This window comes from Rhinolophus hipposideros, assembly GCF_964194185.1.
Source record: "Rhinolophus hipposideros genome assembly, chromosome: 8".
NCBI classification, from domain to species: domain Eukaryota; kingdom Metazoa; phylum Chordata; class Mammalia; order Chiroptera; family Rhinolophidae; genus Rhinolophus; species Rhinolophus hipposideros.
Genome location: NC_138054.1, coordinates 79,595,119 through 79,614,194, shown reverse-complemented (window position 1 = coordinate 79,614,194; position 19,076 = coordinate 79,595,119). Strand labels below are relative to the sequence as shown.

The window sequence follows — 19,076 nt, the reverse complement described above, 5'->3', positions numbered from 1 at the left end:
GATGGCCTCTAGTGGCCAGACTATAGAAGGGGAAAATCATCAATCAAGGTTGCTATGGGAGTTGGGCGGGGGCTCTTCTGATTGGTCGGGGCTAAGGCAATGGATCCTAGCTGCAGGACCTGGTGTTAGTCCTAGCATTAGCGGGTCCGGTTTGCAGGGGATGCGGTTCCCGGGACTGTTCCACCCTCATGAGTCTCCAGCTGAAAGGTAACTGCGGCCACGGTGTTAGCTTTGTTTTATTAAACACTGACTCATTGTTTGAGGTTTAGTTATATCCTCGTCAGGGTTGATAGACCCTCCCTCCCCAAATTGTCCTGGTTGTAAGAACATTTTAATCCAAGGTTAGAGTGCCCCCATGTGTTTCTACTTTGTCTTAAATCTCTTAAAGGATCTATTATTAACATCATGATTTATAATGGGGAGGGGGGTGCCTTATCTTCTGGCTGCTGAGTGGGAAGAACAGACCAAAGGGTTGGCAGGTGGGGGAGGCTGGGAAGCCAGTTCGGAGGCTGTGGCAGCTGACCAGGTGAGCCAGGGTGGTGACCTGGGCTCAGGCAGCAGCAATGGGCATGGAGAGTAATGGATGGAGTCCAGGGACGTGGAGGGGGGGAATCCACAGTACTTAAAATTAAGGGTTAGCTGTAGGGAAGGGGGTAATGGAGGGAGAGGAGTTTAGCGTGCCTCCCAAGTTTCTGGCTTTGGAAATGGGATGGTTGGTGAATACCAAAGGCAGAGCTGATCTGGAGTCCAAACAAATCTGCTCTAGATGTGTGAAAACAGGCATCCTCAGGGCTACCTGTGTTGATGTCCAGATGCCAGCTGACTATTGAAGTCTGGAGCTCAAGACAGAAATCCAGGTTGGAGAGTGGGCCATGGGAGTGAGCTGGGTACATGCTTTGGGAAGGGTGAGGGACAGAGCCCTGGGGTGTGTGCAGGAGAAAGAGCCCATGCAGGAGAATGAGGAGGAAACGCCAGGAAGGTGTGTGGGAAACCCTGGAGAGGGTTGAAGAAGCGTCTAGACGAGGTGCAACTGGTCTGTAGAAACAGCTGCGGCAGAGGTATAAATGGGGATGGAAAAGAGACAGCAACAGGTCATAAGTCAGACTCATCGGCTACATAGATCCCATTTTCCTAATCTTGCCTTCCTGAGGTGCAGCCAGAATAGTTGTGGAGGTGTGTTGCGACCTGCACAACACAAGCCGTGGGAGGGCGAGCGAGGCGGCGAGGGTTGAACTATAATAAAGAGACAGAGACTCACATACAGTTACATCACAGAGAACCAACGGACTCGCAGCCTGAAGAGACTGGAGCCCCGAATTGGATCACTGACAGTATTTGTTGATGACAAACAATGAACATCACATGATTAGAGGCAGGGTCTGTGAAACTCTTACACCACTTCAGAAAAATGATTTCAATACCCAATTATTTGTCCCAAAGCAGCCGAAGCATATCGTCCCAAGATGACTAAGGTGTGGTATGCACCACCCTGGGGGAGAGAGTCTCTCACGGTGAAACTGTCCCATGCGCTGAGCAGAAAGAGCTTGGTCTTATTGCTCTAATGGGCCTCTCTCACAATAAGGTGAGAGGGAGGAGCAGAGGCAAGCGGCAGTTTCCCACAAGAACAAGAGGAAGGAGGGGCAAGCCTCCCTCCTATTATTTCTTGTAACAGCTCATTGGGGTCTTAACAGGGCCCTGTCAGCCTTGAGTTGTCCCTCCCGCGAGGAATCTTACTCATCTTTGACCGCAGACCCTTCTCTTGAAGACCAGATGGAGAGACTCAGGATGTTATAAACTCCATCCCAGAGAGGCACAGTCCCACAACTTCTTCTTTCCCTAGGGAAAGGTTGGGGGGGACAAACGGCTAGGCTGCTGTGTGACCACAGAGGTGCTTACACATCAGGAGCTGTCAAGGAAAGCTTTGGAACCCTGAGAAAAGACTGATTGGTCCATAGCCAATATGGTGGAGGCGTAACCAAGAAGGTAATGGAAGAACAAATGAACTGATGTGCTGGTTCTTAAACTTTCTGGTCTCAGGAAACTTTTACATTCTTAAAGGGATCCCAGAGGGTGTTTGTTCATATTAATTAGAACTATCTATATTTCTGATATTTACAATTAAAACTGAGTTTTAAAAATATTTAGTTCATTTTAATAAACCCCTTACATATTAACATAAGTGTCCCATTTTGTGTGTGTATTTTTAAAAGATAACTATTTTCCAAAACAAAAAATCTTATGAGTGGCATTGCTTTATATTTTTGCAGCTATCTTTAATGTCTGTCTTAATAGCAAACAGCTGGATTTTCATATCTGATTCTGCATTCAGTCTGTTGCAATTTTTATGTCATGCAGCCTTTGGGAAACACCACTGTGCACTCATGAGAGAATAAGAAGGGAAAAGCTAATTAATGTTTTAGTATTATTATGAACATAGTTTTAACCTTGCAAACTCTAAAGGATCCTAGGGACCACCAAGGGTCCCCCACTCTTTGAGACCTGCTTATCCAATGTGTATTCTAAATTATGATGGACTTTATAGAAGTTTCTGTAGTAGCCAAAGTCAGGACACCTGGGTTCTAGTCCTATCTCTTAATGACCTAACTAGTTTTCCTGAGGAAACCACCTGGTTTCTGGTCTGTCCTGTTTTCCACTCTTAACTCAAGGCCTAATGCAGCACTTGAACTGGAGATGAAATGAGCAAATGGCCAGGATCTTTCAGCTGGCAAGTGGTAGAGTAGACCCTGCACCAATGTGGTAACCTGTATACGCTACGGATGTTTTTCAGTGGCCTCATTTTTTACCAATGCTGGAAAGAAGGTCAACTCACTCAGGGTCCCGAGGGTAATTATCAGTCATAGCTACTATTTAACATAGGGTAGGGGTTAAGAGTATGAACTTTAGGGTCCCATGCCTTGAGTTCAAATCCTGATTGCTGCTAATTAGCTGTTTCATCTTGGGCTAGTCAGTTAATTTCACTCGTACTTGATCTGTAAAATGAAGATAATAAAACTTCGCTGAATTATATGAGAAAAACCTTGTCATGTGCTTAAAACAGCACCAGGTACAGGGTCCGCAATACTTATGTATTTGCTGCTATTCCTGTCTTGAAGGCTTGTTGACCATGTGCCAGACTAGCAATTTATCACACGGCCTGGGCCATATGACTCTAAAGCTTGCTCTGATAGAAAAACTTAATTATACAAGCGATACAATCTATTATTTATAAATGTCAATGGCATCTCCATACACTGCCCTGTTACTGTCCCTCTGATTCTCAACTTATTTGGGAACCTTCTTCTTGGTCAATGGGCAGCTTTGGAAGTAGTGGTGACCCTGGGATTTTCCCTCCCACTCTTGGCAAAGGCTCCTTCAAGTATGCCTGGGTGCTGGGCAAGCTGAAGGCAGAGTGGGAAAGTGGCATCACCACCGACATCTCCAGTGGAGTTCCAGACCAAAAGGAATATATCACCATCATCGATGTCCCTAGTCACTGCGATTTCATCCAGAATGTGATCACGGGCCCCTCACAGGTACCACCAGGTGGCCTTGGCCCTGCTATGGAGGTGGGCAGTGCATGTCCCAGGCCAGATCTGAGCTGGGCTTTCCTCTCTCTGTCCCTCGGGCCAGGCAGACTGTGCCATGCTGACTGTGGCAAGTGGTGTAGATGAATTTGAGGTGGCATCTCCAAGAATGGGCAGACCCATGAGCACACGTGAGCATGTTGCTGGCCTACATGCTGGGCGTGAAGCAGCTCATCATGGTGGTCAACAGGATGGACATCACAGAGACACCCTACAGTAGTGAGCGCTTTGAGGAGATCAGCTGGGAGGTGAAGGCCTGTGTCAAGAAGATTGGTCACAACTCTGAGGCTGTCGCCTTCATGCCCATCTCAGGTTGGCATGGGGACAACATGATATTAATAGAACCTAGCACCAAGGTGAGGGCTAACTGGGGCAGAGCCAGTTAAATGGGACTTTCTCATTCAAATCTTTGGGCTTCTCCTAGAACCTAATCCCCAGGATTTACAGCGTGCTTATGGACCAGTCACTGTGAATGACTCCCATCCCCATAGGAAACATGAGTTGATGCCCATTTTACAGATGAACAAACAGAGATAAGACTACACGACTAGTATGCATAGAGCTGCATTGTCCAATGTGACAGCCATTGTGTGGCTATTTAAATTATTAAAATGAAATTAAATAACTTCAAGTCCTTAGTTGTGTTAGCTACATTTCAAAGGCCCAATAAGCCTATGTGGCTGCCAAATTGAACAGTGCAGTTACAGAATATTTCCATCATTGCAGAAAGTCCTACTGGGCAGTGCTGGCAGAGCTTAGAATTCTAGCCCATACTCACAAGCATTTAAGCTGTCCGTCCTCACAAGACGGGTTAGGTAGGGTGGGGGCAATAGAAGTGTTGTCTAAGATATAATCTCTGTGCTCACAGATTCCCACAATAGAGTAAGGTTTAAAATTTCTACGTGAGTATCTCCCTACCAAGGAAGTCTAGCTCTGGCATCAGACCTGGTTCAAGCCCCAGCTCCATCCTTTGCCCACAGTAAAAAGACAAGTGAGGTATTAACGCTCTGGGCCTTCGGACTCGCTTCATGGGGTTGTGAGAATAACATGAGAGACTCCGTATGGGCATCCATTCATGCATACAGTTGGTGCTCAAATGCTAACTGCTATCACTTATTACATTTGCCTAAAGCCTACCTTTTCTATAACTGACTAGAGGATTCTTAGCCTTTTCCTCCACAGGCACATAGCTATCTTTTTCTGATTATAAAAACACTCTAACATTTTCGCAATGAGCATTTCATATAGATATAAAGCATAAACTGCAATCTCACAGCTTATAGATAACCTAATTTTCATGCAGTTCTTTCTAGGTAGTCACAGCAGGACTCAAACTATACATATATAACATTCTATGACACCTTTTATTTTTAAAATTGTCCTTGCCATTTAAAGATGTTGAATAGTTAATGGGTGTTTTGTATTGCATCTCACAGAAGTACAGTAGTTTGTTTAGCCATATCCATTATTAAGGAAAATGGTGATTAATGATTTGAGAAATTACGTGCCAGACACCAGACTAAGCACTTTACATATACACAACCCCATGAAGAAGGTATGTTAGTCCCATGTAAAATAAGAAAACTGGGACATAGTATAGTTGAGTAATATCCCAAGGTCACCTGCTTCTAAGACTATTATTTCTAATTTTATTAAAAACTGCCATAAGCATCTTGGTAAATAAATCTTTGAATGTTTCCTCTATTTAATTAGAATAAGTTCCTAATGAAACAAAAGGTAGGCATTATTTTGGTGTCTTCTGACACATACCGCCAATTGTCCGTGAGAAAGATTAGAACTGCCATTGGCGGTGTTTTTATTTGAATGGTATTTGAACATTTGCATGCTGGGCACTGTCCTTGGTGCTGAGGGTGCAGCAATGGATAGGATGTGACTCTTCTTGTGGCACTTGGTCTTATTAGGGTGCAGGGTATAATATAGTGGACGATGACAAGTGCTAAGAAAAATATAAAGGGGGGCTGGATGGCTCCGTTGGTTAGAGCGTGAGCTCTCATCAACAAGGTTGCTGGTTCAATTCCCGCATGGGATGGTGGGCTGCACCCCCTGCAACTAAAGATTGAAAACAGCGACTGGACTTGGAGTTGAGCTGCGCCCTCCACAACTAGACTGAAGGACATGACTTGGAGCTGATGGGCCCTGGAGAAATACACTGTTCCCCAATATTCCCCAGTAAAATTTAAAAAAAGGAAAATATAAAGGGCGAAGAGGCAAGGTAGGAGAGAGTTACTTTATATGATGTAAGAGCACAAACCCGAAGCTTTTATGATCATTTGCCCACATCCTAAGTATCATCATGTATTTCAGTTCATGAGATAGAGGGATTTTATGTATGTATGTATTTCAGTATTTCAGTTCATGAGATAGAGGGATTTTATGCTCATGTCCTGAGCATTTATTAAGTACCTCCTATGTTCTAGATACCAAGAAGAAACAAAGCATGCATTCAGTGGACTAGACAGATTTAAAGTTTAGATTTAACTCTTAAGAAATACCTGTGACATTGGAGACCTCAGCTTCTCCATCTTTAAGATGGGCATGATGCTGACCTCATAGGCTTCTGCAGGCCTCTGAGTGGGCACAGAGCCAACGAGTTGCCAAGAAAGAAGAGCTCATCCTTGATGACAAAGCTGGTGTTTGAATTAGGAGTTGGCCTCATTATCAACTTCTGGCTTGGATCTTGGGCAACCTACTTCTGACCCTCAACTACCTATTCCCTCTGTAAAAAGAGGGAATACTCTTTTTTTCTTATAAGCTTGATTATTTCTTATAAGCTTGATATAAAAATGCTTATTAAATTCTGTCAAGGCATCTTATCTTCCCATACCCCCACCCCTCCTTTCTGAGAGTTGAGTACTAATAGAAATGGTAGCTTTTTTCTCTGGGCCACCAGTTTTTTAGTCCACGAGATAAGATGTGTTCTGTGTGGCTTCTGGACTGCATAGCTCTGCTACTCTCCTGTGGGAGAAGGATTTCTTGACTGGAGTCCTCTTCCCCATCCAGCAAAGCTTTCCCTGATCCTTCTTCCCAACCCTTTCACCCCTGGCACACACTGCCTCCTCTGAGAGTCAGTCTCACCGAGGACTGAGAGTGACCGATCACTGAGAGCTGGTTGTGTGTGACCCCAGGGCAATTCTCCCAGGTCCTCCCTTTATTTTTTTTTTCCAGGACAGGTATTTTTTACAGGAGCAAACAGGTGTCAACAGGCAGCAGGACAGGAGACACTGTGACGAGTGCAGGAGGCAGCTGAAGTAACGTGGGAATCAGTGAGGCAGTGTCTGGATTAGCAAAACATACGGACAGCAAGCCACAGGAGACCCGTATGAAGCAAACAGAGCATCCAGCCCAGGTGTAAAGCACACTTGCTTAACAAGGACGAAAGGAGCAAAGAGATTATAAAGTTCAACAAATTTGACTAGTTGAAAAGTTAAATTTCTGGAAGATACAAATGACAGTGGGAAACACTAGACTAGGGAGTCTCTGCACGACCACAGGCCCAAGACCACCAGTTGTGTGCAACTGTGTTTATGGCCCAACGGCCATCTTGAGCCACCAGGTACGTGGGTGCAGAAACACTTTTCACCAGGGAATGTAAGGAGAATGCCAATATAGCGAGTACTCAAGCTCGCCAGGAAACATACTAAAACCAAGAGGTAGTGGACACTAAGAACAAACAAGACCAGAATGCTGCAGTGACACAGGGCATGTGTGGTGTGACACAGGGCACATGAGGTGTGACAGGGAACTCCTGTGGAGCACTGCGTGTAACTGACACTGGGCACGCCTAGTACAAGACGAGGTTACACCCAGGCTGAGGCTCCCTGGGTGCTCACCCCCAGACGGCATCTGCAGGCGTCAGAAACCCAAGTCTTTGGGGTCTGCAGGTGGCTGCGGGAGCAGCGTCACCTCGTCTCCGTGGCCAAGTCTGGATTCTGGTGGGACTCTGGTCAAGGAGAGGACCACCCGGCAGTTCCCTGAACAGTTTGTGAGGAAGAACCCAGGAGGCAGCAAACTCCGAGCTCAGCACACAGAGGTGACAAAGGCACAGGCTGCCGCCCGGAGCAGAGCCCTGTCCTCGGGCAGTGGACCCAGAGGCCACGCCGTCCTCTTCATGACTGCTCCTACCTCGGCCCCCAGACCATCCCTTCTCTGGTCCCAGCACAGCTTCCTTGGGTCCCGGAGACACCCTCTGTACCGCTCTGTCCCAGATCACTTGAGAACTTGACCTCACCATGACCTCTCTGTCCTGCTCCAGAGCAAATGTCCAAGATCAGTGCCATGGTCTTCCCCCTGCTCTCATCTACTCTGCAGCGTATCTTGGAGTCCATCTCACTTGCAGAGGTCACGAATGATCTTGGTGCCCAAATTGGGGACAGATATGAGGGGTCACGAGAAGTAGAGCCCAGGTGACACCCTGCTGCCCACAGCTTCCGCAGGAATGCAGTGGATCCTGGTGTCAGAGCAAGCAGAGGTCAAAGTTACTGGTCAGCCCTGGCTGCTCTGTGGGTCTCACTGCCCACTGTCCCAGATCAGGTGGGATGAGGCCAGTAGGGACAGACACTGGCATGGCTCACAGAATGCCGGCATGAAGGATGATTGACATCAAACCCCCGGACATCCGCAGGCATCCCTGCGTCCCCAGGTCCTGCCTTTAACTTATAGTTCTGAGGTAGGGGCTGGTGATTTCCCTTGATGCTGATGGTTTCAAAGCCTAGAGATTTGCTCCAAGACCGATGGCTCCAAAGGAGGAATTTCATCAGGATTCTGATAATCTGCCCGACCGAAGGCCCCGTGCTGACCAGTTCTGCTGCTCAATGGTCTGGCTGCCCACGTGGCCCTTCGATCACCTTGGTTCTTTCTTCACCTCTTCTGTATTTCCAGTTAACTGATATGCCTTTCAGGGCAAAAAGGATGTCTCTGATGTGCTTTGGCTGGTTTTTAGAGGAGTAAATACAATGTCTGCTTAAAAGGCACGCACACTATGTGCTATCATACTGAAGTCATCTCCCTAGGTCTCATCCTCAGTATGCTGACCCTGCATACAAGTCTGCTCCCTGGGGGGCAGTCTTTAGACCCCTCAGCACAGTTGTTAGGGTATCCCTGTAGGGGAACATCTCAGTCACCAGAAGGCATGAGTACTAGAGTATTTGAGTCTTGTTTTCCTTTTTACTCCTAACGCTTACTTGACTTTGTGGTATGTTAACAAGCCCAGAGAAGGGAAGGGGCCTCAGTTTCCCCATTTGTGTACTGAGCAGATGGAATGAGATCTAAGAGCTATGAAGGTTCTCAGCATCTTTGCTTCCTGAAATATATTGGCTCAACTCCGGGGCAACGCCGGTGAGATTTACGTGGATGCGTGGCTGGGCTTAAACCACTAACCTAGAACATTCTGAGCTCAAATATATAGGGAGTAGGCACTTTTATGAAGTGCTTCTGTGGCAGGCTCTGGGCTAGATGTTAGACATTTACAAATAAATAAGGAAAACAAGTCACTACCATCATACTCTCGCAGGTAATGGGAAAGGGGGTGAATTTCAAAAGGCTAATTTTAGAGGTAGGCCACAGGCTGCCACGTGACTCTTGCAATGCTGGGTAAGTTCTTCCTACCTCTGTCAAAAATACTATGAGGCTTGAAGCCAAGTGCCAAAGCCTTTCCCTCTGCAACTTGAAGTCAGGGGAGCATTCAAGAGTCCCCAGATGAAGGAACTGCCCGATTCACAGTTGAATATAAATGAGATCCATCTCATGGGTTGTGATGGCATGGAGAAGGTACAAGTTACTTGGAGGCTAGGAGCATTTGGATGGTAGGATGGTGAGTGCCCTAAAAGCAAAACTTCTGTGATCTTCACTTTGGAAACAGAACAGTGACTCGTAAGTGGCTAAGAATTTAAGTGCTGGTGTGAGACTTCCAGGTTTTCAACGATTATAGCCAAGTGATCTTCAACTTCTTGGCCTCAGTTTTTTACCTACACAACAGATATCACTTATAGATAGATATCGAAGTATCATAAAATAGATACCACCAAAGTATCACTTACTTGGCTCACTGGAACTCCTGTGCAAGTCCAGAGGACTTGCTCGTGCCCGGGGAGTGTTCCCCACTTGTTTCTCCACGTCCTGTGTCTTAGGTCATTTGGCTGTGCCTGGCATGAGGCAGACGGTGGCCATTGGGCTCATCAAGGCAGTAGAGAAAAAAGCAACAACTGGCGGCAAAGTCACCAACTCGGCCATGAAAGAGGTCAGGAAGTGGAGAAGGTACACTTAGTGACAGTTGCTTTAGGCCCTTCCAAGCCAGGGGCAGCCCAGACAGAGCCACACCTGGGAAAGAGTGGTTCAAGGAGAAGTCTTGCAGTTACTCAAGAGTTGCCTGAACTGTCCAGAATCTGCCCCTGCTAATATGGTTTTCTTTTTGCTAATATGATTTGAAGCATGAGAATAAAGCACAGCAAGTCTTTTTGCCTCTGCCTCTACTGACCTGAATGTCTTAAGCAAGTAGAAAGTGTGTGTGTGTGTGTGTGTGTGTGTGTGTGTGTGTGTGTGTGTGTGTGCTGGGGCTAATTCTGCCCCTTCTGCTTCCTTTTGGGGGCCTGACTAGTGCAAGAACTGGAGAACTGGGCTCACAGGGCAGAAAAGATGTGAAAGGGGAACCCTGGGGCAACTTTTGGCCCTGGCCTCATCCATCAGCTCCTAGAACAGGACTGGACTCTGGCACTAGACTGCCTGACTTAAATAGTATCTATTAAAATTACTAAACTTCTGTGTGCCTTGTTTGCCCATCTGTGAAATGGGAACACAATAGTGTCTATCTCCACAGGGATGTTAAAGGTTGAGTGATCACTTAACTATTGTCATCAACACTGTGTGGATACTGGAGTGATTATGGGGAAGTTCAGTGGAGAAAAGGGTGAGGGGAGAGAATGAGACTGACCTTTGGAGGATGAGCTCTGTTTTATCTTGCTCGGAGACATGTTTCCCTCAGGTTATTTTCTCAACTTCACGTTGACAATTTTAGAGTTACAGAGAAGTTGCAAAAAGTCCCATGTATCCTTCACCCAGTTTCCCTGAGTCTTAAATTTACCACATTTGCTTTATCCTTTTCCCTCTAAGTATACATTCCCCCCCCCCCCGAATCATTTGGGAGTAAGCTGCAGCTATGATGTTCTTTTACCTCCCCCCCCCCAAACTGAATGTGTATTTCTTAAACCCAAGGACACTCTCTAATAGAAAGAACCAAGGTCAAATAATCAGAATGAGGGCATTAGTTTAACATGGGTACATTTCTGAAGTCTACAGACTTTACTCAGATTTTACCAATTATCCCAAGAACATGCTTTATAGCAAAACAAAATCCAGGACTCTGTGTTACCTTCAGTTGTCTCTTTATTCCAAGTTTTGAGGCAGTCCCTCCCTCAGTTCTGTCCCTCCTAGAGGTCTGGCTGAGGCCCCAGCTCTGGGGAAGCCAGTGGTTGCTTGAAGGAGGCTCAAAGGGGAGGCCTTTTCCCTTTGCCCTCCTCCATCAGCCCAGCTTCCCAGAAGTGCTCTTTCATTTCCATGCATAAAACAAGGAGAGCCTGGGCGCCTCTACCTCCCCTATAGTGATGGGAGAAAGAACTATGACAGCCGAAGGAAGTGACTTGGCTGCTTTCCCATGGAAGACCTGTATGTTCTCCTTTTCCCATTGGTTCCTGTGAAAGGAACTCGCTGACTCAAGACCAGCTCAGCTTCTGCATGGGCTGCGGATCCTGGCACGTCCTTAGGTCCTGCTGCTAAGGATTTGGTGTCAACCAGGGAGCCCTCTGATTGTCCCTTGTCTGCCAGACTAATCTGCAAGCCGTCTTTGTGCCTGCAGGATGACCCTCTCTTGACTATATATTGACCATGTCTAACACTTTTTCTGACGGGAAGGGAGGTTGCTTGGATGCATAGGTTTATGTTAATAACAAGAGTAACCACTTATTGTGGGCTCACTCTGTGCTCTACACAATTACCTCATTTAATTTGCACAATCTTATGGGAGTACCCATTTTAAAAATGAGGAAAATTGAGGTTGAAAGAGGTCTGATTAGTAACCTGCACAAGGCCACATAGCTGTCAGCCAAGGCCGGACCACATCTGCCTGTCTTCGTAGCTCAGGACTCAAGCCACCACTGTGTTCTAATTGTATACATTCCATTTGTTTACACTGTTACAGAATAAATGATTTGCTTCATAATTTGCATAATTGATTTAATGTAGTTCTGGCAGGCTCATTACGCAAGAACCACCAGTTCCTGAGACTTGTATGCGGTCCGGAAGCTCAAGTAAAACCCAGTTCAGGGAGCTTTAAAAACTCTTTTTGGAAAACTCAGGTCCGGATCGCCAGCCGGCGTCGCCTGCAGTTGCGAGCAGTGTCCACGAGGGGGAAGCCGGTGCTGCGCTGCTCCACGCGCGCCTCTCTTCCTTTCCTCTCATCTCTCTGGTTCGCTCGAGAGAAGAGCCCGCCTCCTGGCCCATAAGGCCCTGCGCCGGAAACGTCACTCTCTCTTCCTGTCTCTCATGATGGCGGTGAGTAGCTGAGTCGTGGATTTGCTTCCCTTCATCCGCTTCCATCCACGCTCGGACGAGCCCGCAGAGGCTGCTTCGTCGCGGCCCGAGGAGGACGGATTCCCTCGATGCTGGCCGTACCGACACTGGCAGAGCCACGCGGGCCGAGAACGCAGAGCTGGTCCCTGCCGCCTCTCCCGCCCTCCTGGGAGTGGGCTCGGGGCAGCTTCCTGGAAGGCACAGAAACGCGGGCCCGTAGGCTTGCCTGGGGGGGCGAGCGCATCGAACGAAGGGGTCGGGGACGCGGGGTCCGGACCTGCTTCCGGTCCCGGGGCGTTGGGACTCCCCGGGTGCTGGGGAACCTCCGCCGGCACCTGCGGGTGCGAAGGGACCGGTCCTCCGCCGCGGCCCCGGAGCTGCTTCGGAAGGGGATGGACGTGGCCCAGCCACGTGGTTACTGTCTCGGCAACTCAGTTGTGTTTCCTCTCCCCCCTCGACGTTCTGTTGCGGCGCTCCCCGCCCCCGCTACGTGTTGGGCCCCTTGGGATTCCTTCTCGGTGTCTGGGACCGTGACACCGCCCTACAGGGTCACCCGTTCCGTGCTGGCTGCTGCCTTCGGGCTTGCGGTTTGGGATGAGCAGGCGTGAACTTCCAGCGTGTGCAAATAGTGGGCTCCGCCGCGGGGCGGGTCCGCGTGCTGACGGCTGTGCTTCCCTTTTACGGCAGGACCAAGGGGAAAAGGAGAACCCCATGCGGGAGCTGCGCATCCGCAAGCTCTGCCTCAACATCTGTGTGGGGGAGAGTGGAGACAGGCTGACCCGCGCGGCCAAGGTCCTGGAGCAGCTCACGGGCCAGACCCCGGTGTTCTCCAAAGGTGAGGCGACGGCAGGCGCGTGGAGGGCTGCTGGCCTGGTACGCCTGGCTGCTGCGTCCCTGCTTTGCTGTCAGGCCTGTGGGATGAACGCCCGTTTTGAAGGTGCCAGTTGGCCTCCCTTAAGAGCGTTATCTTCCTGAGTTACCCAAGAAGCATCTTCCTTTTTAAGATCGGGTGTGGCGTTGGCATACCTGGTTTTACGGGAGCAGAAGTTAAGACGAGCCCAAGTAAAGCGTTTTCCAAGGGAAGGGATGAGGTGCAGGGGAAATGTGGCGGCTGCGGTGAATGGTATTAGGCCCGATGAGCAGTTAGGGTTCTCTAGGCTACCTGAGGACAGGGCCGTGTACGGAGACTAACTGGGTTCAAGTCCTGGCTCCACCACTTGCTGGTCTGACGTTGGCCTCTCTGGACCTCAGCTTCCTTTTTCACGTGAAAGGGATAGTAATGCTTGCTTTATGTGATTGTAGAGGGTAGAATGAGTTCCTAGATACGACATGCCACCAAACGCAGTGTGGGCAATACTATTGTTCCCTTTGAAAAAAAAAAGAATTTATTGGGGAAGGGGAACAGGACTTTTATTGGGGAACAGTGTGTACTTCCAGGACTTTTTTCCAAGTCAAGTTGTTGTCCTTTCAGTCTTAGTTGTGGAGGGCGCAGCTCAGCTCCAGGTCCAGTTGCTGTTGTTAGTTGCAGGGGGCACAGCCCACCATCCCTTGCGGGAGTCAAACTGGCTACCTTGTGGTTGAGAGCCCACTGGCCCATGTGGGAATCAAACCAGCAGCCTTCTGCATTAGGAGCATGGAGCTCCAACCACCTGAGCTACTGGGCCGGCCCTATTGTTCCTTTTTTGTTTTTAAAGTTGTTTTGCTTTAGGATGGTGGAATATGGCAAGTCCTTGGATTCACATTCTGCCTCTTATTACCAACTGTAATCTTGGGCAAGTTAACCTCTCAGAATCTCATTTGTAAAATGGGGATAACAGTTCAATAAGATTTTTGGCAAATATTAGCTATTATCATCCCAATATTTTCTTTAGAATACAGTGATCACCTTCCTTTCTAGGGGCCTGTTCTGGTTGTGAACTTCCCGTTCATGAGATTGACATTATGACTCTAGCGCTTAATTGTTTATAGCTGAGTGATTTGGAGGTTGGAAAAGATGTTTTCTGTTTTATGAACGAAACCGATTAACAACAACAAAAAAGAAACCAATTGACAGACAGTAGGTGACACTGGTTAGAATACCACCACTTGGAGTGGGTAGATACTTAACTGTCTCTTTGGAGTCGTGGAGATGATGTTCTGGAGAATAGACCATTGCAGTGGGAGTATGACAACCTGACTCCTTGTTAACTTCTGCCTGCAGCTAGATACACCGTTAGATCCTTTGGCATCAGGAGAAATGAAAAGATTGCCGTCCACTGCACAGTACGTGGGGCCAAAGCAGAAGAAATCTTGGAGAAAGGTCTAAAGGTGAGGCTGATCTCATCATGGATTGATACTAAAGAGCACCAGCTTAACACATGTAGATAATTATAGTGGCAGTGGTTAAACTTAATGTACTGTTTTTGGTGCCCTGTTTTTTTTTTGTTTTGTTTAGGTGCAATTGACATACAACATTGTGTTAGTTTCAGGTGTACAGCAAAATGATACTTGTATACACTGAAATGATCACAATAAGCCTTGTTACCATCTAATACTACAAAGTGACAAAAATTTTCTTACAACTTTGAAGATTTGCTCTCAGCAACTTTCAAATATGCAATATAATATCGATTATAATCACTGTGACTTATTTTATAACTGGAAGTTTGTACCTCTTGACCCTCTTCACCCATTTCACCTAACTTACCCTCTGGCAACCACCAGTCTATTCTGTATGAGTTTTATTTCTTAGATTCCATGTATAAGTAAAATCATAATGGTATTTGTCTTTCTCTGTGTGACTTATTTCACTTAGGGTAATACCCTCAAGGTCCATGCTATTATTGTTGCAAATGGGAAGATACATTCTTTTTTATGGCTGAGTAATATTCCATTGCATATAACCATGTCATCTTTATCCATTCATCCACCAGTGAACACTTAAGTTGTTTCCATATCTTGGCTATTGTAAATAATGCTGCAATGAGCATAAGGGTGCATGTGTCTTTTCGAATTAGTGTTTTTGTTTTGTTTAGATAAATACCCAGAAATACCTGGAAGTGGAATTGGCTAGATCGTGGTAGTTTTTTGTGTTTTTTTTGAGGAGCCTTCATAATTGTTTTTCCATAGTGGCTGCACCAGTTTGCATTTGCACCAGTGGAAAAGGGTTCCCTTTACTCCACATTTTGACAACACTTACTTCTTGTCTTTTTGACAATAGCCATTCTAACAGGTGTGAGGTGATAATTCATTGTGGTTTCGATTTGCATCGCCCTCATGATGAGCGATGTCCAGCATCTTCTCATATGCTTGTTGGTCATCTGTATGTCTGAACTTCTAACTTGCCCTTTGAAAGTTAGGAAAGTTCTATGAAATCCATAGTTGGGATGTGATTTAGTGTGTAGTAAGGAAATCAGATTTTGTTCCTGGCCAGATTGCATTGAATTGTATTTCTGGGGTGCTGAGTGTCGCAAACTAAGCTAGTTATTTTGGGACTTGAGTTGACACAGGAGTGTGACTGCTATATTTTTCTCCTTAGGTTCGAGAGTACGAGTTACGAAAAAATAACTTCTCAGATACTGGAAACTTTGGTTTTGGAATCCAGGAACACATCGATCTGGGAATCAAATACGACCCAAGCATTGGTATCTATGGCCTGGACTTCTATGTGGTATGAATTTTTAATCTTTTCCACTCCTGGTCTGTGCGGAGAGTGGAAGCTGCTACTTCTTTATTTCATTTTGATGTCTTCATTTTGTGCTATTTTGATGTCTGCATATTGAATTGGAGCTTTGACTGTTGTCTGCCTTTGTCTTCTCCCACTTTGGGAAGGAAGATGTTCCCCTCTTGTGGCATGTGTAGGATACAGGACTGAACTAGATAGACAAGATCAGTGCTATGTGACGCTCACAGCCTAGGGTCTAGCAACCACCAATAATGGCTTAAAGATGGATGAAGGAAACTATTCCATGTGGCCACTGACTTGAACATTTGAGAAATAGTGTTGGTGCCTCATTGGTATGCAAGTTGGCTGCACTGAGGCTGGTCTCTCCCAGCTTCCTCCCTTAGACCTGGGAGAGGGGTGGCTTCCACCCAGGGGCTATAGAAGCAGGTTTGGCGAGCAGCTGGTTTGCTCAGGATGGGGATTTCAATGTAGAAGTGACCATTTGCATTACTGCACTGTTTTGGTCCAACCATGAAACTAGCAAAAACCAGAAGTCCTGATTATTACAGACCCTGAAAGATGGCAGCACTCTCGTTAGATCTGAATATCCAAACAGTAATGAGAATTGGGTGCTCACTGGGAGTTTGGGAACAGCAAACCTTTAAGAAGCACTTCTGAGCTGAAGTGAAAGGAGAGAAACATAACTATTTGTGCTTCTCAGAATTTTACCTTTTCTACAGTGCAGTAGTATGATCAGATTTTTCCTAATACTGTTTTTAAAAGTAAAAGTGCTTTGGAAATTGGGGAGCAGTGGTGGAAAATCCTTAGCTACCTACCACTGGAAGTTGGGGTGGGGGGGAATTGCTGCAAGTTCCAGCCTCCAGAGCAAACCTATAGTATGGGATGCGTTGTCCAGGAGGCTGGAAACAGTTCCACCACAGAGATCGTGGGTCTCTTGCTCCGTGATTCATTGGGTCACCAGGTCACTCTTGAAGGTCGATCTCTGCAACATGTGAGTCTCGTGCATCTGCTCTTGACTCTGAGCTGGCTAGGTGACTGTTGGTTATTCCGGGACAGGTGCTGGGTAGGCCAGGTTTCAGCATCGCAGACAAGAAACGCAGGACAGGCTGCATTGGGGCCAAACACAGAATCAGCAAAGAGGAGGCCATGCGCTGGTTCCAGCAGAAGGTAACGCTGATTGGTCTCAGGTGAAATGGTGGAATGTGGTATTGGTGAATGAAGTTGGGATTTGGGGATGCAAAATTGAGCATCATTGGTGGGTAGCTTCTTTAAAGATAGACTATTTCGGCAACTTGGCAAGTGGGGGCTTCCAGGGTTGGTGGTTTAGAAGAACACCCAGAAGCAGGCCTTTTCCCCACCCCTATGAATGCTAGTAGCTGGATGGGGAGGAACATGGCGTATTCGGAGCCCCCTTTTTCTCAGTGTAGCAGTTGTTAAAACTGACCAGCTTCCTGTTTAGTCCAGAAGGGATGTAAGATTCAGAGCCAATTTCATGCATCAGGTTTGAATTCTCAAACATTAGCCATTGCTGCGATCTTTGCTGTTGCCTCCTGTTCTGAAAACATAAAATCTCTTCTCTTGCAGTATGACGGGATCATCCTTCCTGGCAAATAAATTCCCATTTCTGTCCAAAAGACGAATAAAATATTTTCTGTGAAATGTACATTACTGTGTGTGTTCTGTGAAAGGAGCCTGGCCGTATTCAAGTCCTTGGACCTCAAGCCACTTAAAGCTTCGGTGGGACTAGCTGGTAACAACCCTGTCTTCCTCTGCTTGGATGCCAGTGTTTCCTGGCAGATCCAAGCCTGAGCTTCGCAGCATTGCCCGTGCTCACCACACCCTGGTGATAGATTGTGGTGTGGGAGTCACTTGGGAACTGATTGTAGAGGGGAAGGTATGATTGGGGCTGGGGTTTGAATTTAGAGCCTTGACTAAAGGTGAGGTACAATGTGACCATGTTCTAGGAGGGTCCCCTTGATTCAGTGATTCTGTTCTTCACTAGGGATTTTACCAGCACTGAGGTCTGGTGAAGGGATCACAGGCTTTGGTGTGATGCTTGGGCTTAAATTTTGGTGTAACTTTTCAGACTTAAAATGAGAATCTGTAAGGTGATCGAGAGGCAGTGTAAGTAGAGAAGAGGGGGGTCTTTGAGGCAAATTGCCTGGATTTGATTCCTTCCGTATCTTTTATGAGATGTGTTACCTTAAGCAAGTTAGTTTCTCTGCCTCAGTTTCCTCGTCTGTATCCCGGAGGCAATAAGGGTAAATGGGCTCATGGTGGTCGAATGCTTAGACTTGTGCCAGGCACATGGTTCTCAAAAGGGTTAATTTTGTGTTTCGGTGTATGAGAAAAGTTACTCTTACCAGTTTGCTCCCCCTTTGGTGTGAAAGTGGAACTTTCTAGCCTGTACATGTGCAGGTCACTGAAGCGGTGACATTCAAGAGCCACCATTTCTTTGACTGTTAGACACAATACTTGGCTAGTGGTTCGTAGTTTTCAGTCTTGGGTTTAAATTCTGAGCATATATTAATTCGGTTCAATAACTTACTCACTTGTGACTAATGAGATTGGGTGTCCTTAGGCCACCTTTTCATTGTTGTTAATGGTGCTCTGATTTGTTAGCTGCCTTTGTGGGTATTTTAAAACCCAGAGATTATTCGGTGTGCCTAATTTTTTTTATGAAAATGTGATTTATTTTGTCTTCGTGATGATAAAAATCTTACCCAATAAGGTCAGACCTGGTTGGTTAAAGGGAAAATCATGAAATGCGTTACCAAATATTTTCTTCCATTTAAAATATCTATGTGCATTCACTTCTCAATCTTCTACTGTAGGGCCAGGGCACCTCCCTGTGAGTGGAGCAAAAACTTGTGAAGGAGTCTTGATACTTGTGGTTTGGCTTCATTTTTATAAAAGGGAACCTCACTTGTTTTAACGTCTATAATTACAGTAACAATTACAACTGGAATAAACATCTTAGAACAAACTAACTTCTGTGAATATCTCGCTAACTGGTGCTGGCTGCTAGCTGCTGTGGGAAGGCGGTATATTGTACAGAGGAAATGGAGACCATGCTAATTTCATTTAAAAGCTTTTCAGAAATAATGTAGAAAGTGAACGTCTTTCTGATGCGACCATTGTCCCGTGCGCTTTCCTGTTAGCCGTTTGCTATGTATCTGGTTTCGTTTGTATTACTATTTAACAGTATAAACCTGCCTACCCTTCCCTTGGTCCTGTTGTATTATGTA

General features: G+C 46.5%; 1 protein-coding gene across 2 annotated transcripts; it reads left to right on the top strand.

Annotated features, from left to right (window-relative positions):
- Nucleotides 1–114: 114 nt before the first annotated feature.
- Nucleotides 115–17,491, top strand: RPL11 (ribosomal protein L11). Of its 2 annotated transcripts, XM_081056680.1 has the most exons (7): nt 115–207; nt 11,951–12,146; nt 12,852–12,999; nt 14,365–14,471; nt 15,682–15,813; nt 16,885–16,995; nt 17,413–17,491. In XM_081056680.1, exons 1-7 carry the CDS (start codon nt 161–163, stop codon nt 17,440–17,442), a joined length of 771 nt encoding a protein of 256 aa, XP_080912806.1. In that variant the 5' UTR covers nt 115–160; the 3' UTR covers nt 17,443–17,491. The 2 variants fall into 2 exon arrangements, with proteins under 2 accessions (XP_080912806.1, XP_080912807.1); XM_081056681.1 differs by lacking the exon at nt 115–207 and having other exon boundaries at nt 12,131–12,380.
- The last annotated feature ends 1,585 nt before the right edge of the window (nt 17,492–19,076 follow it).